Source organism: Oikopleura dioica, chromosome 1 (assembly GCF_907165135.1).
Source record: "Oikopleura dioica chromosome 1, OKI2018_I68_1.0, whole genome shotgun sequence".
Classification (NCBI taxonomy): domain Eukaryota; kingdom Metazoa; phylum Chordata; class Appendicularia; order Copelata; family Oikopleuridae; genus Oikopleura; species Oikopleura dioica.
The window spans coordinates 11,763,072-11,785,283 of record NC_137291.1 but is presented as its reverse complement, the minus strand read 5'-3'; the positions used below and the strand labels follow the sequence as shown (position 1 = coordinate 11,785,283).

Below are 22,212 nucleotides of genomic sequence, written 5' to 3'. Positions count from 1 at the left end.
AACTTTATTTGGACTGTCTCCGGAAAAAAACTCGAGGAACTCAAATTACATAATTCCTTACTGTTTCTCTCCAAAAATAACTGGGACATGTTGAATCGTGTCCCAGTCAGATTCTTTTTTTGCTTGGATTTTCATTTTTATTAATGCATTTTCGATCAGGAGCGAAGCAGAAGAAGAATAAAATAATTTTCGAACAATATACAGAAGGATGAAAGAACAAAAAAGAATAATAAAGAAGAATGAAGTTCAATAGTAGAAAAGTGTCGGGATTGAAGGAATAAGGTTTCTGCGCTTGATTTTTGGGTTTGTCGCATCATTGGATTTTGTAGATTTGCTGAACTTTGGAGATATCGATTCGTTTTTAAGAAAATTGAAAGATGGACATTAGTCGGAGTCGTTGTCGGATTCTGCGCCGATATAGTCGGATTGATTCTTTCTTTCTGTTTTCAGGCCAAGATGCGCTTTTATGAGCGATTTTACTAGAAAAAATTAAACTTCGGGTTTATATTTGAGCTTGAAAGTACCTTGATTATTGGTTGCTAGAGAGAGTGCAGTACCGCCAGTGTTATTTGTGATGTTCGGATCTGCTCCAGCCTTCAAAAGAAGATCGACAGCTTCTGGATGCGATCGAATAGCAGCGCCGATGAGGGGACTGTCGCCAAGTTTGTTTTGGAGATTCAAGTCTGTGAATTTGTTTTGAAGAAGTCGCTCGACTACTTCTACGTGGCCTCCATAAGCGGCCCAGTAGAGTCCTGGAAACGAAGGTAAGGGTTAGGATAAATGAATGAAGAAAGAAACCTGTTGATCCACTGCGATCTTGACCGTTGATTTGGACTTTGTTTTCAAGACATTCAATCACCTAAAATTGATTCGTCACCTAAAAAATTCCCAAAAAACTCACCCATTCCAAATTGCCCCTTTTGGCGCCCTCATGCAGAGGAAAATCAATCTGTCCGGACGCTCCTGTTCCATCATCTTCATCCGCTACAAGATAATTGCTCGGAACGAGTCCCGACTTTCCCTTGCAAGTTCCTCTCCACCAGCCGCCGTCGTGCTGTTCAGCGATGTAGACGAGATCGCCTTCTTCGAAACTCAACTCATCATCTGCCGCGCCTTCGTAGCCCCAGTGCGCGCGAAAGCATTTTACTGCGCTTGGTTTTCGAGCTAAAGCTGGTTTCGGACGAGACATTCTAAATTACAAAAATCAACAATTTTCTGGTCAATAAATAATTTTTCTGTAATTTTGACAGAAATTGGCAGGAAACAGGAACCTCTTTTCTTAAATATCGGCGCCCATATTATTCCGCACAAGTTTTTGAACTGCAGGAACTTTTCCAGAGTAAGGACGAAGCTCGCCGGTATCGTAATTATACTTTTTCATGAATTCTGCTCGTTCTTCGTTTGTTATGTCCAGCCTTCCTCGCTCAGCTATACTTTTCTTTCTGAAAAATTCGTATTTTTTATCATTTTTTCCTTAGAAAATAACTCACCTATAATTAAGTTTCTCTTCATGAAAAGTAAATTTGCCGTCTGGTGCTCTATGATGATACGGGATCGGAAGAAATTCGTGGTCTTCCGGATTTATCTGATTGAGATACCAATACGTTTTCCACCAAGCGCGGTCGAGGTAGATTCTGTGAAAAGCTTCTTCGTAAACTGGATCGCCAGCGAGAAACGCTCGAACTTGTGCCTTCTTTATCGCCTTTTCTAGCGCAAATGGTCTGTCCAGCAGTGGTCGGTCGTCACTAAATCGATGTTATTTTCGTCCAAGGAGAGAGTAATTACCCGGTAATTTGCGCTAGTCGACGATTTCTATCGAAGAATTCCTTGTTTGTCTTGTAATCTATAGCTGCATTGGAATATCGTTCCCAGTATGCGTTCGATAAGAAATATCCTCCAACAACGAACATCGGCAGCTTTCCGAAACCCCAGTAGAAGTCATGTCTGAATTTTTTGTTTTATAAAGGCTCCCTTCTGCTGATACGCTGCTTCTATCGAAATTCTTTCAGGACCCTGACTCAGGTTTCTGCACATGTTGCCAAGCCATGCTTTTGGCATTTATGCGATTACCTGGTAAATCTCTTGAGATAATCAGGCGCTCCCACTCTCGCATCCTTCCTCAGCGGTCTTCTGAAAAAATCTCTACCGACGCCTCCGGCAAATTTCCCTTGCTGGCCTCCCATTCAATGATGTCTGAAAATCTCTCAAAACACTTTCTATATTTGAGAAAATGGAGAAGTTATTTAGATTAATCGGCTCTTCATTTCTTTCTTCGATTTCATTCAAAATGAAATTGCGCGGCGCTGATTGGCCAGAGCGAAAAATTGGAAGCGTAGTAAAAGGAGAGAATTATGGTTTTGAAAGAGAAAATGAGTGTTCTTTGAGATAAAGAAGAAGGATAAAGAAAATGACGAAAAATGCTCTTAGGTAAGCCCGTTAATGATATCAAATAGCGTTTTTATGGATAAATTTAATAAGAATTTTCGATTAAACTTCGTTTATTTTCAGAAATATCGATATTTCTGGCCCATCGTTAATTTCGACCGAAACGCTGAACAGCGAAAAAGATGGCGAAAACCACTACTCAATCGGCGTACTCGTCAAAATCGACAATAAAGAGGAAGCTTACAAGCTCGATCCGTCCAAATCGCTCGACGAAATCGTCACAGAAGTCATGCAGATCCTCCAAGCCACGAGTTTTCTTTCTTATTGTCGACAAAAGTCTGTGGTTTCTCACAAAAAGACGATAAGCTTGAAAACTCGTTGAAAGTCAAGGGAACGCCACGAGCTTTATTACTAGAGACTCAGAATTCAAGGCGATACATCACTGAAGAATTGCTGGTAAGAAGCCTTTCCGCATATTTTTCTACAAAGAAATTTTCAGAAATCAAACAGAATCGACAAGGGATCAACGCTTTTACTCGGAACATCTCCAGATCGCCTCGCTTCGCACATTTTAAAACTTCTTTCTCAACAGCGTTCTCCGGATGATGCAAAGAACTGGCACCAAAACCTCAGCTATTTGCTTCAATACAGTGAAGATATCGTTTTCAACCGAATATTCATCTCGAAAAATGGCCTCAAAGTTTTGCTCTCGGTCGATAAAGAGGTGCAGGAAGCGAATTTGGAGAAGATTCTAACGATTTTGATGGCGTTGCTTGACGATAACTTGATTGATTATAAAGACATTCTTTCGCACATTTCCGACTTTACCGATCAGCTGATCAAGTTGCTCAACGAAAGAACTAATAATGGACAAGGAAAGCTTCTCCAGAAGACGATAAATCTTCTCGATCGCGGATTACAAGAAGTTCCTGCAGTCAGAGCACAAATTTTTAAGCTGCTAAATGACTCGCCGATTTTGCATACGAGAATAAGCGACAAGGAAGAAAATATTCAACTGGCTTCGTTGATGTTGGTCAATAGTGTTTTATTCATGTCAAGGGAGGGTTCGAAAATATTTATCTTTACCTTTTTGCTTTACCGTGGGCAGTAACATCGATCTTCCAAATAATATTACAAAACTATGTTTCATTTTATTGATCTTTGTCAAAGATTTCGTTTCATTTTCGTAATTTTTGATGATTCAGTTCTACTCGAGGTATTTTATAGAGAATTTCAATCTGGTAACCATCTGTTAAGGCCTTTACACTTTAATTGAGGCCAGCTGGAATTCAAGCAATAGGTACCTTGAATTTCGAATCCTGATTGAAAGAGACAACGAGCAAATCGACAATGCTCTTCTCAACAAGTTAAAACAAAGAATCTTCAACTCATTGATCAAACTCGGCCGTTTGAAGGAAGAAAGCGCGGTGGGAACCTTCCAACGAATCTATCTCAAGCTCAAATACGAAAAAGACATCACCACCCGTGGCGATCCACAGTCGACACAGCAGCAGCAGGTCATTTCCAAGGTCGTCAAAAATTTGGAAAAAGAGAGTTGGGAAACTGTCATTTCGGGAAATTCTTCGAATCATCCTTTGACCGATTTTCAAACGCCTGTTGGAATACTACCGTTGAAATGCATCGAGTTCTTCTCTAGAAAACACAGGTACTGATTATTGACAGTTTTCGATCTTTCAACTCTGCTTCGTTTGAAGGGACGACTGCCTTACAATCATCACAAACAATGCTACCCGGCACAAGGGAATGTTTCCCATCGTTCCCGCTGCAAATGAAGTCGTTTCAATTCTTGTCGATTCTTTGGACTTCAAGGGCTCTCAAACAATCTCATCAGAATTCCACGAGCTCGTTTTTGGAATTTCTTCGGACACTTTCGAGGAGATTTTCTCAGCAACTTTTATGTCGTTTTGGGCGACGTGGCGAGATGCTAATGCTGTTATGGCAGACTTCAAGAAAGGTTTGCTCTATTTCAACTGTCCTCGTTTAATTCTTCTTCAGTCGTCAATGTTCTGAAAGAACAAGTCAAAAATTCCCTCACGCAAAATACCAGCACACTCCAGCAATTCAAGAAGAACCTCGCTCAGAACAACTACAACTCGCTCGTCGAAGCACAGCACATTTTCAAAGACGATGCTGATCTCGAAAACCATCAAAGCGTACTCTTAGTAAAGGAGCATCTCAGAAAAGAAGTGACAAAAGTCGTGGAAGAAAATCGCCTTATGTTGATGGAGAAAACTTGTCGATTTACGGACGCGAATCAGAAAAAGTCATTTGTCTACATGAGACTGGACAAAAGCAGAAGACACATTTCAGTGGATTCGAAATCGTCCACTTTTGAAGGCGCCTTTTCTAGCTCAAGCGCGAAGCATGTTCAAATTCGAAACATGATCAGAGTTTATCAAGGAGTAGAAGCAAAACCTGTCGTTGAAAAAACCGGAAAGCACAAACGCAAAATGATTGACTACTCACTGGTATTATTTTTTCACTTTTCTCACGTGATTGAAGCTTTTCTAGCTTTTCGCAATTGAACATAAAGTCGCGGAAGGCGAGTCTCAAACAATGACTCTTCTTGCTGACAGTAGTTCTACGAGAAACACATGGGTAGATGGGTTGAAATCACTCCTCTCTGTCAATTTTGCGCCTTCCGAGTCGTTCACTGTAAGTAGCGATCCTCTCTGCTGATCTTACAAGAATTCTTACAGGCTGATGTGGATCATCTTCTGCAATTGCGACTAAAGATCCAACTGATCGACTTTCAAGAGATCAGAATACCCACTCAATTCAAAAGAATCGACTCTCTTCAACCACCACCTGAAGAATGGACTCAATCTCCGAACCGCTAACTATTCATGTACACTCCTAAATCACTAATACCTAATCAAATTTTCTGTAAATTAATCTCTCTGTAAAAACCTCTCAAAAACGCCTTGCTGATTGAATCGATACATTCCGATTTCTCTAAAATTTTCTGTAAAACGAAAATAAATTCGCATCAATTCAAGTTATAAATAATTTTCTTTCAGAATGTCGGACACGAGTCTCCCCTCAGGTCCGTTACCGGACGAGACAAACGAAGAAGTACAAGATGAGCTACTTGAGCAGACGAATGAAAAATCGCAGCAAAGTACCCATCGATCTGACAATTCCCTGGTTCGGGAAATTAGAGCGGTTCAAACTCAAATCGCAGCGCAAGAAACTCTTGACATGATCGAGCAGAGTGGAGTGGCCGAGAATGATTCAGCTGAAGCCCCATCGCTAGAGAAACCGTCAGAGAAAAATGAAACATCGAAAGAGAAAAGTCCATGTAAGAATGCATTTACGAAATCATTTATTGTTGATAAAATTTTCAGCCTTGCCAGTGGAAACTCTTGACAACCTTGAAGATGATTCTACCGACGGAGATTTTCATCAACTTCCACAGGTTCTCGTCACCCCTCCACCCTATTTTCATGCGCAAATTTAAGAGACCAAACTCCGAGCAAGCAAAAGCGAATTGCTCGCAAGAATCCAAAGGCAGCAACATCCAAGTTATTGACCAAACTGCAGCTTCAAAAGAAACTGACATAAATATCGTCTCCCAAGCCACATCCCCTCAAACTTCCCAAGTCGAAGTCCTTTTCGATCGAAACGACCCTCAATCGGAGCAATCTACAAAGCTAAAAATCCGGGAACTCGATAGTGATAATACAAGATCGTCAAACTCTTCAAAAGCTTCAAGTCGGGCGGACTCAATCAGCGCTCGTGTTCAGTCTGCGTTGAAGTCTCAATTGACGCCAACTCATTTGGGAATTTCGGCCGCCGACTCAATCGAAGTCAAATCAGTTTCTTCGACAACCTCATCGAAATACGCGACTGAAGTGGATAGATTTCAGCGAAGCTCAATTTGGAAATTTGTCAAGTAAGCATATTTTTTAATTGATCCCTTGAGGAATCCTCTCAGGCAATACATGACCGAAGACCAGCAGAAAAAGATGATGAGTGATATGAGCTCCTCCTCTGGCGGTTCTCTGCAAACGCGCTCCAAGACCCTTCACTCGGTCAACACAACTGGAAAGTCTGGCCTTTCCGAGCAGCGTTTCGTTGATGGAATCTACTTCTCCCCAATGGGCAGTCATAAATCTTCAACTCCAGACCATTCCCTTATCTCTGGCTGGAAAAACACTGAATCAGAGTCGGGTAAAACCGCCTCTACCGATCGAAGACAAGAAAAAAGCGTCACATCTGGACAACTTCGTCGTGAACATTTGTCTCACAGTCGCGTGACTGACAAATCCAGCGAATTAGAAAAATCGAAAAATACCTCACGTGCGTCGAGCTCTGCGGATGAGCTGAGCAATCGTGTTCGAAAATTGCTACAGCAGATTGACAACTCGCTCGAAGAGAAGAGTCTTGATTTGGATCCTGTTGCGCAGTTGCCTAAATTGGCAACTTCGGGAATCGCGAATGCTAATAGCGAAGTTAATTCGTCCCCAAGGTCGATGGAAGATCTCACTTCAGTTTGGGTTTGCTTGCATAACGAAAGATGAAATTTTTTCTTATAAATTATAATTCGGAGAAATGAAATTTAACCCATCTAAAGACGAGCGATTTGGCTCATTTATGCCAAACTCGAAATCCCCCGATTCGATGAAAAGCTCTCCTGCTCTTGCAAAGCCAAAACTAAACGAAACTCTGACAGAGGAAAAAGACTTTGACTCGACCCTTGAAGAAGGTGAAATTCGTGAAACTCTTCTTGAAATGACTGAAGAAACTCCAGCTGTGCCCGTCAATGATTTCGAAAGAAAGGAGGAATCGATTAGGCGAGAGCTGGAAATGGAGCAGAAAGCGCTCAGAAACTCGGAAATCGTTGATGATTCTCAAGCCACGGTAACAAGTCAAATGCGTTCTGAAGACAAGTATCCGCCGGCATTTCCTCAAGAAGCATTTGGAACTGCTGAGAGGGACTCCAACGAGCTTTCAGCTTTTTACAAGAAAGAAAAGGAGCATGCCGATCTAAGACCGCTAGAATCTTCTATTTCTGTCAATTCCAGCACCATCAATGCTCCACAATCAACTCGGATCAAAGTTTCTCCACTCAAACTCGAAACCACAAATCAACCAGCTACTGAATCCATTTTCATCCGTGACGAGCCAACGCCTCATGATTCTGTCAGAGTTCTCGACAAGTCGGCGTTGAGCCAAGCATCGTCAATCTTAGAGTGGTATCCGAAGAGCATGAGAGAGTTCAAAGCACTCCCGAAAGATAAAAAGCTTCAATTTATTGCTCTGCTGAAGAAGGGCACATCGAGAAGGCGAAACGCTTCTTCCTCTTCCTCTGCTTCTCTTTTCAGCGAAGTGGGAAGACCAAACCAGCAACTTGCTCCATCACCGAGTGCTGAGAGAAAACTTGATCGACAAAATCAACAAGGAGGATCTGAAATCAATGAGGAGAGAATGACAGAGAAAATCCTTTCCTCTCTGGAAACGAATATCCGGACAACGATTCAAGCAGAAATAGCTAAAATCAAACCCGCAATCCGAGAAGAGCCCCAAGAGACCACAATGTTCGAGCGACCAAGAGTCCAGAAAACTGAAGAAAAAGAAAACTGGCGTCGCATTTTCCAAGAATCACCGAAATTGACTCCAAGAGAGATCTTCTCCGAGAACGCCTCGCTGAGAAGCCTACCTCCTCGACCAAGAGTTGAAGACATCGAAGCTGAAATTGAAGATTTCAAAATTAAAGAAAAAATCGTGGACGAAGTGAGGATCTGCAAAGCTGCGCTGACGGAGAAGAAGGCGCCAGAACCAGAGGATGGAGAAATGGTCTCTTTCTGTGGACAAGTTGATGAAAATGAAATAATCAGATCAATGAAGGACTTGCACAAGAGACTCTGCAACGTAAGTTTTCGACCCTCCCCTTTCTAGCCATTCTTATTTATTTTAGGGCGAGTCGCCAGAACGAAACGGAAAAGCCAGCTCTGGAACTCAAACGAGAGAGGACCCAGTCAAGAAATCAAGTGCCTGGTAAATGACTATGACCTGAAAACAGCTCTGTACAAATATTTAAGGTACTGTCCCGTCTACACAGGAAGAAAAGTGCCAATCGATCGCAACGCGCTAGACTCGACCAAGCGCCTCGCCGAAAATGCATGGCAGCGCGCATCGCTTCAAGAAGCTGTTTTGATTCATAAACAAGAGTTTATCTCAAGGAACGCGTTTTGCAAAAAAATAGACAGATAATTTGAAGATCAATAATATCTCGAGGCACAAGACATGTTACATAACATCTTTCATGCAAAAGAGATGCCTATCATTAGATCATCGCTATTTTGACTGAGACCGGTTTTATACGAGAAAAGGTTGTTGTCGAACGCCCAAATAAGATCGCGCGCTCGCGTACGACATGTTAAATTACGAAAAGAGCAGAGATTCATCGAGAAGGTAAGGAACCCTTTGCTTCGGGTTTTCGTCAATCATTTCGTAACTTGACCAAAGTTGAGGGTCATTTCTGGACGCAAATATTGGCTCGTTAAAAAGGGGCGTCATAATATTTCAATAGCAGAACTTGACCAATATACACTTTTTTACCGTAATCAGCAATTTTTCGGATTTTTAGGAGCTCGACGACCAGCGACGAAAGATCTTCGGCGTCGGAACTTGCACAGACAAACAGCGGGCTGCGAAGATCCACCCTCTCGCAGACAAGTTTTTCCTTCAAGAGAAAAGGCAGATTAACCTCAGAGTAAGTACAAAAAGAGTTCAATAGGTATTTTCGTCGTCGAAATCAAGGAGGAGTCATATGAAAAAGACGGACCGTCTGAATATTAATTCACTCCATTCAGGAAGCTCGAAAAGAGACGACCGAGCGCTACAACAAGCTGCCCGAAGTGCGTGAAAAGCGAGAGAACGAAAAAACAAACCGCAAAAAGGTCGAGAATCAGATCAAGACAAAAGTCTTTGCTAAGAAAATTCAACGTCAAGTGCTCAATCAGCTGTAAAAAAAATTTTTCTCAACATTCCGATTTTTACTCTTTTCCATTCCTGATTGTTTCCACTGTGCTTTACATGCTATTTTTCTTTTTTAAAATTTCTTTATTTTTATTTTGATTATAACTTTTTCTAAAAAAGTGGAAGAATCTTCTTTTTAGAGATGAGTTTTTCGGAATCGACACTCGCCTGGACCGCGATAGTAATATCTACAGTTATTTTTGGTACGAACTTTCTTACTGTAAAGAAGGTGCCAACTGGTGATGGGATTTTCTTTCAGCTTATCGTCACATCGTACATTTGGTTTGTCGGCCTTATTTATTCTATGAAACGGGATGAACTTAATTAAACAATCGCTTCATTCTGTAGTTAGAAAAAGGGCTCTAAATCCCCAAAAGATCCAAGACAGTTCTATAATTTCCCCGGTTCCGATGATTGGTGGTATTCTTTGGGCGGCTGGAAACGCAGCCAAAGTGCCAATCATCAAAATGATCGGCCTCGGAGTTGGGCAGATTATTTGGGCATCGACAAACTGTGTTTTCGGGTGGGCAGTAGCGAGATTTGGCCTCTTTGGATCAAAGACGCAAACTCCTTCTATTGTCTGGCTGAATTATGTTGGCATTTGTCTGACGGTTTCATCACTCTTCATCTTTTTCGCAATCAACTCTTCGGGAAAAAATAGCCAGACTCACGGTATCAAGGCGACAATGAAAAGAGGGGACTCAGTGCTTATCGACGAGGAGCAAGTTCAAGCCCCGCTAGTGAGAAAAGACCTGGATGATCCAGATTGGATCGATGAGGTTAAAAATAGTGCGAATTTCTCTGATATTCAAAGCCAGTTTTAGCTTTCTCCAACTTGTCAAAAATGGCTCGGTGTTTTCTTTGCTGTTTTATCTGGTGCTTTTTACGGAATGAATTTCTTGCCAATCACTCTTGCCGTCGAGCAAGAATTGATTACATCTCACATGGACGGAGTTTTGTCGCACTTCTCCGGAGTTCTTATCGCACAGCTTTCGATGTTCATCGTTTACTCTGTTTATCGAAAAGTAAGATTTCTCCTTTTGAGAGGAAGAACTAATTCTGTTCATGTTAGGGTAAACCAGATTTATTCCCGTCGGCAGTGATTCCAGCAATGATAACTGGAACAACCTGGGCCGTGGCATTCCTCTGCTGGCTCTATGCGAACTCAGTTCTCGGTGAAGCTTTTACATTTCCGATTCTAGCGACAGCTCCTTCTGTCTTAGGTTGTGTCGTTGGAATATATTTCTTCAAAGAAGTCAGTGATAAGGCTCGGTCAAAAATTGAATACCTATCTAAATACTCAAACCTTAGCCCGCAGTTTCCGAGCCTTTTTATAGCGAAGTCTTCTTCTCGCACTTATTGGTAGTTTAACTTGTGTCGCCGGAGTCCTCTGCACTTCATTTAGCCGCTGAAGATGCGTAAAAGCGCGTTTTCATCATTTTATTCCTTATCTCCGAAAAATCCTATAAAACTATCTGCTCTCAAAAAGAAAAGAAATACAGCTGCTTATTCATAATCACCCCGTTTTACCTACACGTCTTTATACGAGCTATTTATTTCAACTATTTGATCAGACACTGATTGCTTCAATTCCATCTGTTTATATAATCCAAAATATCTATCTATCATTATTTGCATTCTTGCCTTCAGCTCCTTTTTGATTTTCGCAGGCCAGAATTGTCCACACCGCTTTATTATTATTTTGTACGAAAAATACTTTCTTTCGTTTCTTTTTCAATTTTTCATTTTAGTTCTTCCATAATTTCATTTAATGATTTTTATAATTAATAATTATCACTTCATCTTAGTTCACTTATGTTCTTTCAGTTCATATTTATTAATTTAACAAATTGTAAATACTGATTTTCACGAGTTCAATAAAATCTCCTATTCACCATCTCCAATGCGTATTTTTTAAGAAGCAGGAATTAAATAATTGAAATAGGCAAGCAGTTCCTCTTGAAATTTTTATCGACGAGGATTTCGTTATGTCTGCCACAGAATTGCCACCGCTGAAGGCTCAACCGAGGCCTGCTATGACTGGAAAGACGGCGGAAGAGGTCGAACAGAGCTTGAATCCAGTCTTCAGAGCTTGGGCAAACTTCAAAATCGGCAATTATGAGGAATGTGGAAAGATTTGCGACGAGCGAGTAAGCTCCGAAGACATTGGCCATCCTTTGTGGAGAATAAAAGTAGCAGCGTTGACCGAAGACGCGAAAATAATCGACGAAGATCTCGGCGAATCTACAGTAAGCGAAGAAATCTTTGGCGAGCAAGTGATGCAAAAAACTGCACGGCCAGGAACATCATTGAAAACAGCGAAAAAGGCGAATGAAAAAGGCGGATATAATGCAAACAGCGCTTCAGTTCGGCCTCAGACTGGTGCTGGTCCAATGACTGGCTACGCTCGTCCAGGAACATCAACGCGTCCTGGAACTGGAAAGCTGACGACCGCAGAAGGGTTGAAAACAGCTCGAATCGCCACTGCCTCGCTCCGTCCACTCACCAACTTCGGGCGAAGCATTCAAACCGCCTCGCTGGATCCGATGGACGGACCTTACATCAAAACTTCCCGACTCAATCTTCCTCAAATCGCGAAAGATTCATCTAACGCCAAAATACTTTTCGAATACATAACGAATGTCTTGGCAGATTATAGAACTGCGCTGTCTCTCGCTGAAGCTGCGGCTCAAGAGCATCCGGACGAACATTATTGGTCGTATGCCCAGGGCGTCAGTTATCTCCGCCTGGGAATGTCGAGAAAAGCAGAGGAACATGCAAAATCTTACGTTTCAAAAACAATTGATCCAGCTGGAGCACTGCTTCTCTCCTCAGTCTACAGAAAACTCGACCAGCCGACAGCGGCTTGTGAAGCGTTAAAAACAGGCAATGGTGGTAATAACATGCTCAGCGGCCAATTAGGCAATTAGGGCAATAAGTTTGTCATCATAAGAAAGGACTTGAACGATGCGAAGGTAGTCTGGGTATTTTGGGCTCTCAAGCGCGACTAGAACAAGCGAGACAAAATCACGAAAGAGGGGACGAGATTTATCGAGAAATTCTGACCCACGATCCGGTCAACCAAGAGGCTCTCTGTGTCTTAGGAAGGGTCGATATCAACAATTCGTTTGGCTTTTATTGATATTTTTTGAACCTTATGTAAGCTGCTTCCTGTTTTTACAAAGATGACATCATTCGAAGCTTTTCTTTATACACGAAAGCTCTTCAAATCGGACCACCCTGCGCATCACTGTACAACAATCTTGCCCTAGCTTCAGTGAGCATCGGTAAGCCCCGATCGAAATTCTAAATCATCACCTTTTCTTTTCAGGCCAAGTTGATCTTGGATTCAGAAGTTTCTCAAAAGCTCTCGATGCGGCGATAAATGACGAAGATTTCGAACTTGTTTGGTACAATATCGGAACAGCGGCAATCTCTATCGGCGATTTTCCTCTAGCAGAACGAGCCTATAAAATTTCATCTGTTTATGGAAACGGTGGTTACTCGCTGAACAATTTATCCGTTTTGGCTTCACTCGCGGATAATAAATCGCACGCGGCGAATCTTTTAGCGCAGTCGAATGATATTGATTCGACTTGGGAAGCTCAGTGGAATTCAGGTAAGAAAGATGATCGCTGGTTACGTAGTTCTTATGATGTAAAAACGGTTCTTTTTCGTTTTATTTTATGAGTTTGTAAATAACCTCGTAATAAAGCCGAGTTAATAATGGAAACATTATTTTATTTTTAGCGCTTTTGGCAAAAGAGCGTGGCGATCTGCAAACTGCGTATTTAAAGTCTACCCTCTCTGCCGAACTAAATCAAGAAGAGAAAAGAAATGCCGACTTTCTCCGTGAGCTCAGAGCGAAATTCCACCTTATTTGAACCTGTTTTTATCAACTTGATGTTTATTTTTGTAAAGCGAATTTCTATTTTTCTAATGATAGTTTTCATTCTCGTTTCTAACTCATGTTTACATATTTTTTCTTGCTAGAATGGTGTTTTATTTTATTGGGTTGGGTCTCTCTCACCCAGAGGATATTTCTGTTAGAGGACTCCGTTTGGTACAGGGAGCGAAGAGGGTGTATTTGGAAATGTACACGGCGATTTTGATGGCCAGCAAGGATGAGATTGAGAAGACTTATGGAAGGAAAGCGTGCTCGTTTTGTTCTCTGGTATAAAATTGTGTCTGATACAAATGGACGTAAATAAAAAACGCTAGAAAGAGAAGTTATCCTGGCTGATCGAGCCATGGTCGAGCAGGAAAGCGACATCATGCTCGAAAACGCTAACAACGAAGATGTCTGTTTCCTCGTTGTCGGCGACGTTTTTGCCGCGACGACGCACTCTGATCTCGTTTTACGATGCAAAGGTGGGCACTTTATTTCACTTCCAGATCAGCCTGGTCCCTGATGACCTTATCGCGCCATACTTATGCTTCTGCCGGGCCTAGCAGACTACCTCAATCGGTATTTTTAGAGAAAGAAATTCCTTACGAAGTTTTGCATAATGCGTCGATTATGACGGCTGTTGGTTGCTGCGGCCTACAACTGTATAATTTTGGAGAAACGGTTTCGTTCTGCTTTTGGGATGACTCATGGCTAGGTTCTGTAGATATTTGACAATTTTTTATGATTGTTGTTATGCAACTCGTTTGAAAGTCATTCTATTTTTTGGAAGGCATTTTCCAAACGAGGTTTGCCATATTTGGAATAATTATCGACCGAGAATAGCATGTATGTTTGATTATCAGTGAAAGAGATTGACCCGTTCCTAAAACTAACAGACCTCTTTCCAGAAAATTCTATAATTTTCAAGTGAACAAAGTCAGAACCATATAAGCAACCAGATAGCTACTACGACAAAATCGTCAGAAATCGAAAACTTGAATATCACACTCTCTGTTAGGGTAGAAAAGTTGTCTTCTATTTCATAATAACCTTTTTATCTTGAATTATATTTGTACCCTTCGTCAGCTTGCTGGATATAAAAGTCAAGGAACAAACGATTGAAAATTTAATGAAAGGAAACAAGATCTTCGAACCTCCTAGATACATGAGGACTCATGAGGCTGCGAAACAGTTGTTGGAAATTATCGAAAGAGTAAGTATTGCAACAATAGCCGCATCTACTCGACAATCTTGGGAATAGAGTTTGATATTTACTCGATTTAAAATCTTTAACTGGCCAATTGTCGTCATTTTCTGACCATGAAAAACAGTAAACTTGACGGAGAATGAACTTTAAAGCCCATAACAAGCCCAAGTTGTTATTTCAAAGAGACAGTCGTATCTTCAGCGTTTTTATTTTTAGAGAAATACCGGAGCAGAAGGCGAAGTTACAAGAGAAACCCAGTGCGTGGCGATTGCTCGTGTTGGAGCTAAGGATCAAAAGATGGCATCAGGAACGCTAGAAGAACTCGCCAAAGTTGATCTCGGCGAACCTCTTCACTGTTTTGTCGTAACTGGAAAATTACACCCAATGGAAGAAGAATTTCTCGCACAGCTTGTGCAGAGGAGTTAAAAATCAATCCCACTCACGAATTGAATCTATTTAGAATGAGAAAAAGTAGTCTCATTCGAAGTTTGAGCAGACGATCTTCTAGCAGTAGTCACGTGCTTCGACAAGTTCAACCTTCCTCAGAGAGCTCAAATAACGATGAGTTCAAAAACTTCCGATTGTTCAAATGGACCAGCCTTTCAGCTGGACTAGCCTCATTTTATTTTCTGCATGAAAGAAGCAAAACCCAAGCATTATGTAAGCTGCCTAAAATGATTAACCCATGCTAAAGATATTTCAGCAAAGGATGAAAAAGTATTCACGGCCGATGAGGTCAGCCAACACAACTCGCTAGAAAGTCTCTGGGTCTCTTACAAAGGGAAAGTTTACGACGTCACTGAATTCGCGCAATCTCACCCCGGCGGCGCTAAAAACCTCCTCCTCGCCGCCGGAAAAGATCTAGCACCCTTTTGGGGTCTCTATCAGCAACATAGCGCCGATCACGTTCAAGAAATTCTAGCGCGATATTATATTGGAAAACTCGATCCAAAATCTGTCAAAAAGTCGTCTACTAACAATTCTGATAAAAACTCTGCATATAGGTATTTTTAAAGAAATTTTAGTCGCATTAATTCTTTTAAGCAATGAGCCTGAGCGTCACCCTGCCATGAAAATCAACAACCCCACGCCATTCAACGGAGAGCCACCTCCAAGTCTTCTTCTCAGGTCTTTCATCACGCCAAACGAGCTTCATTTTATCCGAAATCGTCTTCCAGTTCCCCAAGTCGATGTTTGTCCTTTTCTTTTTTTCTCCAACTATTTATCGCATTAGATTTCAACCTTCACTCTTGATATCGCCCTCCCAAGTGGAAAAACGATTCCACTAACAATCGATGCGCTCAAAGATAAATTCGAAGTTGTTGAAATCCCCATCACCTTAATGTGCGCTGGAAATCGTCGAGCAGAGTTCAATGCGAAAGTCAAAGATAAAAAAGTCAACGTAAGATTTTAAATAAATCCAGGAATGAAGTTAAATTCATATTTTCAATAAGGGTTTATCTTGGGATCAATGTGCAATCTCAACAGCCAGATGGAAGGGAGTTCTCCTCGCCGATATCCTAGAGCACTGCGGAATAAGTTATAAAGAATGTAGAGCGAAGGGCCTCGTCCATTTGAGCGTCGAAGGACTCGATGCTGGCCCGGATGGAGTCGGCACTGGTGCATCTATTCCACTAGAACGCGCTTTTGATCGCTCAGCATCCGTCATGGTCGCTTTTGAAATGAATGGGGAAGAGATCCCAAGGGATCACGGCTTCCCGCTCAGACTGATTGTCCCTGGCACAGTTGGCGCTAGAAACATCAAATGGCTCTCAAAAATTAGCGTCTCTACGGAAGAAAGTGAAAGTCCAACACAAAGACGAGATTACAAACTATTCGGCCCTAATATCACGAATGTAAAAACGATTCCTTGGGAGAAGGCGCCTTCTGTTCAGTACTTGCCGGTTACTTCGGCTATTCTTGAGCCGTCCACAGGGACAAGAGTTGAACCTGGAGAAACCGTTACTTTACTTAGGGTGAATCAATTGATATCGTTTGGCGAATCAGTTTTTCAACAATGCACCAAAATTCAAACAGTATCTTCGTTTTCTCAGATTCACCCGATTCAAAGAAGGATATGCGTACTCTGGTGCCGGGAATGGAATCACACGAGTTGACATTTCTGTCGATGGTGGTCAAACCTGGACGCAAACAGATATTTACAATGAAAATGACCCTTATACTCAGAGAAGGTGAGGTCTCTTCCTTGGCTCACTTTTCAACTATGTTTTAGTTTTGCCTGGACTCTCTGGAACTACGAGCTAGAAATTCCCGAAGACATAAAGGAGGATAAGATTGAAATTTGCATCCGAGCGATCGATTCCAATTGCAACACCCAGCCCGAAAAGATTGATGCTCTCTGGAACATTCGAGGATTGCTGAACAACTCTTGGCATAGAATTGAGCTTCTTGTTGACCGACAATAAAATCCCTTGTTTGAAAGAAAAAAAAACAAAGTCTGTTTTACTTTTTTCCGTTTGTTTGTGTGTTGCTTCGTTACTTTTATCGTGAAAGTTCAGAAAAGTTTTTCTAAATAGCGTTTTAATTAGACCGCTTTGCGCTTCTGTTTTGGTTTTTTTTGTTCTGATTCCGAGACTGGAATTAATTCTGTACTCAAAGCTTCATTTACCTCTCGATATACAGCTCACTGTGTATGACACTCACTTTTATTACTATCGATACGCACTATTTACCTATCCCCTAGTTCCGCTATAAAACAATATTATATTTAAAATAAATATTTATTCGCAATCATTTAATTTCAAAAAATTATTTGAAGATGAGTTTGAAAGAGAAATTGCAAAAAGCCGAAAAGGCGAAAGAGCTCATTGAGCGATTAGGTAAAGTAACAATCCATGTTTCACTCATTAAAACCTTTATAAGAGGAAACCTCGGCGATCCTGGATAAATACTCGTACAAAGGAATTCACAATGAGTACGCAGAACTGATCGAAAAACTTTTCTCGACCGAGAAATTCGGATTGTTCGACATAACATCAGTAAGATCTGATTTTCCGATTCCAATTTTTGTATTAACCCGAATTGTAGAAGAAGGAAAAAGAATTTGCGGCGATTATGAAATTTATGCGGCCAAACGGATCTCTTTTCGAAAATATCAACAAGCTACAGTCAGATCCCTTCCTGCGCTACTCACTTCCCAAAAAAGTAGAATTATCTCCCCGGCTTTATTTAAAGAATTACTTCAGTTTTTGTGCAAAAACAGGACCAAAGAAGTGGAAGGCAATGAAATCAGCGTCACTGCTTTCGAGTACTTTTTCTACCGTTTTGCCGCGTTTATTGTTGATAACTTGATTGTCCACAAAATCACTACAAAGAAGCATTCGAATGTTACCTTCGACTCTTACACGCCGGATGATCATGTTATCCATCAGTAAGTTTTAATCATACGCCCGATTTCTTACAGGCGTTTCAGTCTCTTTGCCAGTTATCTTGAGTACTTTATCCCCGTTGATGGGATCCTCCCCATTGAGAAACAATCCCTTATTGGAGCGCCAACTCTTCCATCGCCAAGAACTCCTCACAGGACAAGCTCTGTCCTAAAACGACCACTTGCATCTTCAAGCGTAAGTTCTTCTCATTGTCTTCAAAAAGTATCAATGACCTCCCTTTTCAGACTTCCCTGATTGAGCGTCCCCATCCCGGTCAAACCTGGCGCTCAGAAACCTTCATCCTGATCATGAGCGAAAAGCTCCTCGACGTCCAAGACAAAATCTGCCCAAATCAAGACCAAATTCGCGCCCTCCGCACGATGATCAAACACATACACAGCTGCGGCGGCAGTCTGCTCAAGAACAATTCCTCCAACGAAATTTCTTTCACCGACTTTGCCAAGCAAAATGAAAAGCCAACAGTTCAAGCGAAGATTTCCAACGAAATCTTGACACACTACATGGAACCATCTCTTCCGCGCATTTTCCGAATCTGTTTCGAATTGTGGCCGCTGGATAACACTTTCCGGATTGTTTATGAAGCCTGGCTGTCTTACATTCAGCCCTGGAGATACAAGTCAGAATCGAAAAGGCTTGACCCCGAAACTTGCGAAGAGTGGGCACCCTTTGTGAAACGAAACATTGATTGCTACACCAAGAATCTTAATGACGCGTACAGACGATTCCTTCGACTCGATATCAAGCGCTCTACAAATGCAAGAGTAAATTTATCCATTCTTCATCTCCACTAGTTAATTTTCCCTTAGGGACTTCACCGAATAGCTTGGATTTTCGCGCAAGAAAGTCTTTTACAAATGATCAACGAAACAAAAGAGCACGAGACATCTTTTGCCTCCCGTCGATTGAACCAAGAAACTGAACTGGAAGAAAATGATCGACTCGCACAAGAGTTGATCAGAACCATTCACGTGGCGAATCGAGACATGATGGACAAGCTAATGGTAAATAGTTACTTTTATGAATCAATGAATAAACAAACGTTCAGACGGGAAACAAGCAAAACTGGATGGAAGCGACATTCTTCGGCCCCGAAGGAGTGACACAAGAGCACCGTCAAATCGAGCGAATCGTCGACACACTCCAAATTTCTGCGATCAATCTGGCCAAAACGCACGGCATGAGCCACGAGTTGGAAGCTTTGAGCGCGCAAAGACAAGTGAAAAACCAGTCTATCCCGGATCACATCAAGCTACCAGGCTTCAATGCGACATTGACCGACTTAGGACGACAGCAGGTTTAAATTCTTTCTGACGAGATCCCTTTTTATTTCGATTAGGTGATGACTGGCAAATATCAACTCGACATCGCGCACTGGTCCGACCCAGACTTTGAAGATCCAGTTCGAATGGACGAATTTTACCCGCTCGTATCCCCTCTTGTCAAACTCTCGCACCTTTCTTCACAGGTAAAGAGACTATTCTCCATGATTAAAACAGGTTTTCTTAGAGCGAAAAATGGGACACGATTCAAGAGAAACTTCCAGGCTTCTTAATGCCTGTGTTTTTCTTTATCTTTTCCCACTTCGACCCTATTTCCGAAGCATACGTCCACCCAAGACTGAAAATGAGACTTCTGGCCCGAATGAGCGTCCTCATTTGGCTCTCGATCACTCTCGCTTTCGCCTTGCTCACTGGATGGTGGCAGTTCGCGTTCAAGACGTACTTCACCTTCTTGGTCATCATCATGCTAGCGAACTTTGTTACCTTCAGACGACATATCGCCCGATTTGTTGCCAATTAGATAAATTATTTTGTTCACTTTTCCACTGCCACAGTTCACGAATAAATTTTAACAGGAACTCACAACGAGCCTGATGCGTAGCGATTTTTACCATCAGATCTGTTTTGTTGCTCATTTTATTAGTACATAATGTAAGAAGAAGATTTTCACATGAGATAACTCGTTAACTACTATCAGTAATCGAAAGAATCACGATTTTTGCGAAATTAGCATTGAGAGCGAAGCTTGCCTGGCAGCAGCATTTCGGCTGAGAAAATGCGCCCTCTATTTGCAGTAGACTATTGGCAATAGTCTATTGCGCGCTTTTCTGAAAAAATGCCGTAAATAGGAGCGTGCAGCGACAAAACGGCCTCGAAATCAAGCATCCGTATCCTTTACTCATCCCATTTTTGAGTCCGATTTCGATTGTCTAACAGGTAGGAATCGTCTCCATGCCCACTCCTCCCTCCTCCTCTCGCCTCTTACAAACCCGGAGTCCAACTAACATTTATCAGGCAGTTCGTGCGTTCTCTTGATTGAAAGTTCACTAATCTGGAGCTTAACTATCGTCTTAAGATCTATAGATAGCATATGCGAAAGATCTTCGTTCATTCCTTTCTTACCTGACTTATGGAAATCGTATAGATACGGTATTAACCTGCAATAAAAATAATCCTGATTAAAAAATTTGCTATATAACCTGGCTAGAACCAGCCACCTTCGCTTAGCGTCATACCGCGTAGAATAAACCAGTTCTCGTCCGATCACTGAAGTCAAACTACGACGGGCGGGGTTAGTACTTACATGGGTGACCGGTTGGGAATACCTCGTGCGCTAAGCATTTTGACTTTTTTGCAAACGAGAAGTATCTTTTTCCCTGCAGGTACACTTTTGCATTAAAAATAACACAAAACAATTGTTGAAAATCAATTCAACAGTCATTGAAAAAGTTTGCGCTCAGCAAGCATTGAGCGCTGAGTCTGGCTGGCGGGCGGCGTGGCATTTGGGAAAAAGCGCCCTCCACCGCGCGCTTTTCTGAAAAGAGGCCGAAAATAGGAGCGTGCAGCGACAAAACGTCCGATCAAATTTTTGAGTCCGATTTCGATTGTCTAACAGGTAAGAATCGTCTCCATGCCTTCTCTCTCCTATCCCTCTCGCCTCTCACACACAAGTAAAATGACTCAAAAGCCGCGCTTTTTTCGAGGATAAGGAAGTTTTTTTTTATGGTTCCTTGATTTAATTACCCCACTTCCAACTTTTTACACCTGGAACATCATACAGATTTGGAATCAGCAGAAAAAATCTAGAACTCTGACCCTTTTAGGTTTCCAAAAATCACTTCCGGTTGGGATTCTAGAGCCGGAAGTTGGCGAAATTTATGAGAATGGCATGCATGTGATCTATCAAATCGAAGCTTAGAACATTTCCAGTCACTTGAAAGAGGAATTAAATCGAAGCTAAATAAGCTTCGATTTGATAGATCACATGCATGCCATTCTCATAAATTTCGCCAACTTCCGGCTCTAGAATCCCAACCGGAAGTGATTTTTGGAAACCTAAAAGGGTCAGAGTTCTAGATTTTTTCTGCTGATTCCAAATCTGTATGATGTTCCAGGTGTAAAAAGTTGGAAGTGGGGTAATTAAATCCAGGAACCATAAAAAAAAACTTCCTTATCCTCGAAAAAAGCGCGGCTTTTGAGTCATTTTACTTGTGTGTGAGAGGCGAGAGGGATAGGAGAGAGAAGGCATGGAGACGATTCTTACCTGTTAGACAATCGAAATCGGACTCAAAAATTTGATCGGACGTTTTGTCGCTGCACGCTCCTATTTTCGGCCTCTTTTCAGAAAAGCGCGCGGTGGAGGGCGCTTTTTCCCAAATGCCACGCCGCCCGCCAGCCAGACTCAGCGCTCAATGCTTGCTGAGCGCAAACTTTTTCAATGACTGTTGAATTGATTTTCAACAATTGTTTTGTGTTATTTTTAATGCAAAAGTGTACCTGCAGGGAAAAAGATACTTCTCGTTTGCAAAAAAGTCAAAATGCTTAGCGCACGAGGTATTCCCAACCGGTCACCCATGTAAGTACTAACCCCGCCCGTCGTAGTTTGACTTCAGTGATCGGACGAGAACTGGTTTATTCTACGCGGTATGACGCTAAGCGAAGGTGGCTGGTTCTAGCCAGGTTATATAGCAAATTTTTTAATCAGGATTATTTTTATTGCAGGTTAATACCGTATCTATACGATTTCCATAAGTCAGGTAAGAAAGGAATGAACGAAGATCTTTCGCATATGCTATCTATAGATCTTAAGACGATAGTTAAGCTCCAGATTAGTGAACTTTCAATCAAGAGAACGCACGAACTGCCTGATAAATGTTAGTTGGACTCCGGGTTTGTAAGAGGCGAGAGGAGGAGGGAGGAGTGGGCATGGAGACGATTCCTACCTGTTAGACAATCGAAATCGGACTCAAAAATGGGATGAGTAAAGGATACGGATGCTTGATTTCGAGGCCGTTTTGTCGCTGCACGCTCCTATTT

The 22,212-nt window shown here is 41.8% G+C and overlaps 10 protein-coding genes and 2 pseudogenes across 13 annotated transcripts; 9 read left to right on the top strand and 3 right to left on the bottom strand.

The window, feature by feature from the left end:
• Positions 1–111: 111 nt before the first annotated feature.
• LOC145695962 (osteoclast-stimulating factor 1-like) lies at positions 112–22,158 on the bottom strand. 2 transcript variants are annotated; one of them, XM_081773016.1, is made up of 5 exons: positions 22,119–22,158; positions 902–1,190; positions 799–859; positions 525–752; positions 112–479 (listed from the first exon to the last, which is right to left on the bottom strand). In XM_081773016.1, exons 2-5 carry the CDS (start codon positions 1,187–1,189, stop codon positions 385–387), a joined length of 672 nt encoding a protein of 223 aa, XP_081629142.1. In that variant the 5' UTR covers position 1,190; positions 22,119–22,158; the 3' UTR covers positions 112–384. The 2 variants fall into 2 exon arrangements, with proteins under 2 accessions (XP_081629142.1, XP_081629141.1); XM_081773015.1 differs by lacking the exon at positions 22,119–22,158 and adding an exon at positions 21,440–21,465.
• On the bottom strand, positions 1,218–2,303 carry LOC145695961 (uncharacterized). Its single transcript, XM_081773014.1, has 4 exons — positions 2,071–2,303; positions 1,786–1,944; positions 1,491–1,745; positions 1,218–1,442 (listed from the first exon to the last, which is right to left on the bottom strand). The coding sequence occupies exons 1-4, from the start codon at positions 2,181–2,183 to the stop codon at positions 1,280–1,282; spliced, it is 690 nt and encodes a 229-aa protein (XP_081629140.1). The 5' UTR covers positions 2,184–2,303; the 3' UTR covers positions 1,218–1,279.
• LOC145712174 (uncharacterized) lies at positions 2,283–4,058 on the top strand. The gene is made up of 5 exons (XM_081789859.1): positions 2,283–2,427; positions 2,509–2,690; positions 2,771–2,841; positions 2,885–3,449; positions 3,643–4,058. Exons 1-5 carry the CDS (start codon positions 2,408–2,410, stop codon positions 4,056–4,058), a joined length of 1,254 nt encoding a protein of 417 aa, XP_081645985.1. The 5' UTR covers positions 2,283–2,407.
• Positions 3,719–5,409, top strand: LOC145695639 (engulfment and cell motility protein 1-like). The gene is made up of 5 exons (XM_081772644.1): positions 3,719–4,051; positions 4,101–4,360; positions 4,402–4,874; positions 4,918–5,061; positions 5,106–5,409. Exons 2-5 carry the CDS (start codon positions 4,150–4,152, stop codon positions 5,244–5,246), a joined length of 969 nt encoding a protein of 322 aa, XP_081628770.1. The 5' UTR covers positions 3,719–4,051; positions 4,101–4,149; the 3' UTR covers positions 5,247–5,409.
• Positions 5,421–9,509, top strand: LOC145695638 (uncharacterized). Of its 2 annotated transcripts, none has more exons than XM_081772642.1 (10): positions 5,421–5,707; positions 5,754–5,824; positions 5,868–6,301; positions 6,344–6,890; positions 6,973–8,280; positions 8,327–8,406; positions 8,451–8,591; positions 8,766–8,823; positions 8,999–9,124; positions 9,225–9,509. In XM_081772642.1, the coding sequence occupies exons 1-10, from the start codon at positions 5,428–5,430 to the stop codon at positions 9,378–9,380; spliced, it is 3,201 nt and encodes a 1,066-aa protein (XP_081628768.1). In that variant the 5' UTR covers positions 5,421–5,427; the 3' UTR covers positions 9,381–9,509. The 2 variants fall into 2 exon arrangements, with proteins under 2 accessions (XP_081628768.1, XP_081628769.1); XM_081772643.1 differs by having other exon boundaries at positions 6,344–6,905; positions 6,988–8,280.
• On the top strand, positions 9,571–11,289 carry LOC145695640 (transmembrane protein 144-like). Of its 2 annotated transcripts, none has more exons than XM_081772645.1 (4): positions 9,571–10,169; positions 10,215–10,415; positions 10,463–10,657; positions 10,728–11,289. In XM_081772645.1, exons 1-4 carry the CDS (start codon positions 9,705–9,707, stop codon positions 10,800–10,802), a joined length of 936 nt encoding a protein of 311 aa, XP_081628771.1. In that variant the 5' UTR covers positions 9,571–9,704; the 3' UTR covers positions 10,803–11,289. The 2 variants fall into 2 exon arrangements, with proteins under 2 accessions (XP_081628771.1, XP_081628772.1); XM_081772646.1 differs by having other exon boundaries at positions 10,463–10,662; positions 10,733–11,289.
• LOC145712173 (tetratricopeptide repeat protein 8-like) lies at positions 11,314–13,349 on the top strand. The gene is made up of 5 exons (XM_081789858.1): positions 11,314–12,276; positions 12,348–12,521; positions 12,555–12,677; positions 12,722–13,009; positions 13,141–13,349. The coding sequence occupies exons 1-5, from the start codon at positions 11,379–11,381 to the stop codon at positions 13,272–13,274; spliced, it is 1,617 nt and encodes a 538-aa protein (XP_081645984.1). The 5' UTR covers positions 11,314–11,378; the 3' UTR covers positions 13,275–13,349.
• LOC145712171 (diphthine methyl ester synthase-like) lies at positions 13,385–14,912 on the top strand. Its single transcript, XM_081789857.1, has 6 exons — positions 13,385–13,539; positions 13,616–13,761; positions 13,869–13,991; positions 14,233–14,293; positions 14,366–14,492; positions 14,703–14,912. Exons 1-6 carry the CDS (start codon positions 13,385–13,387, stop codon positions 14,910–14,912), a joined length of 822 nt encoding a protein of 273 aa, XP_081645983.1.
• LOC145712007 (sulfite oxidase-like) lies at positions 14,948–17,226 on the top strand. The gene is made up of 7 exons (XM_081789697.1): positions 14,948–15,146; positions 15,190–15,490; positions 15,531–15,678; positions 15,721–15,888; positions 15,941–16,447; positions 16,524–16,678; positions 16,720–17,226. Exons 1-7 carry the CDS (start codon positions 14,948–14,950, stop codon positions 16,910–16,912), a joined length of 1,671 nt encoding a protein of 556 aa, XP_081645823.1. The 3' UTR covers positions 16,913–17,226.
• Positions 17,266–19,754, top strand: LOC145711862 (sphingomyelin phosphodiesterase 4-like). The gene is made up of 10 exons (XM_081789555.1): positions 17,266–17,326; positions 17,370–17,485; positions 17,535–17,651; positions 17,693–17,877; positions 17,920–18,070; positions 18,121–18,657; positions 18,703–18,897; positions 18,942–19,190; positions 19,233–19,361; positions 19,403–19,754. Exons 1-10 carry the CDS (start codon positions 17,266–17,268, stop codon positions 19,694–19,696), a joined length of 2,034 nt encoding a protein of 677 aa, XP_081645681.1. The 3' UTR covers positions 19,697–19,754.
• On the top strand, positions 20,398–20,516 carry LOC145695975 (5S ribosomal RNA; annotated as a pseudogene).
• Positions 21,715–21,833, bottom strand: LOC145695974 (5S ribosomal RNA; annotated as a pseudogene).
• Positions 22,159–22,212: the final 54 nt, after the last annotated feature.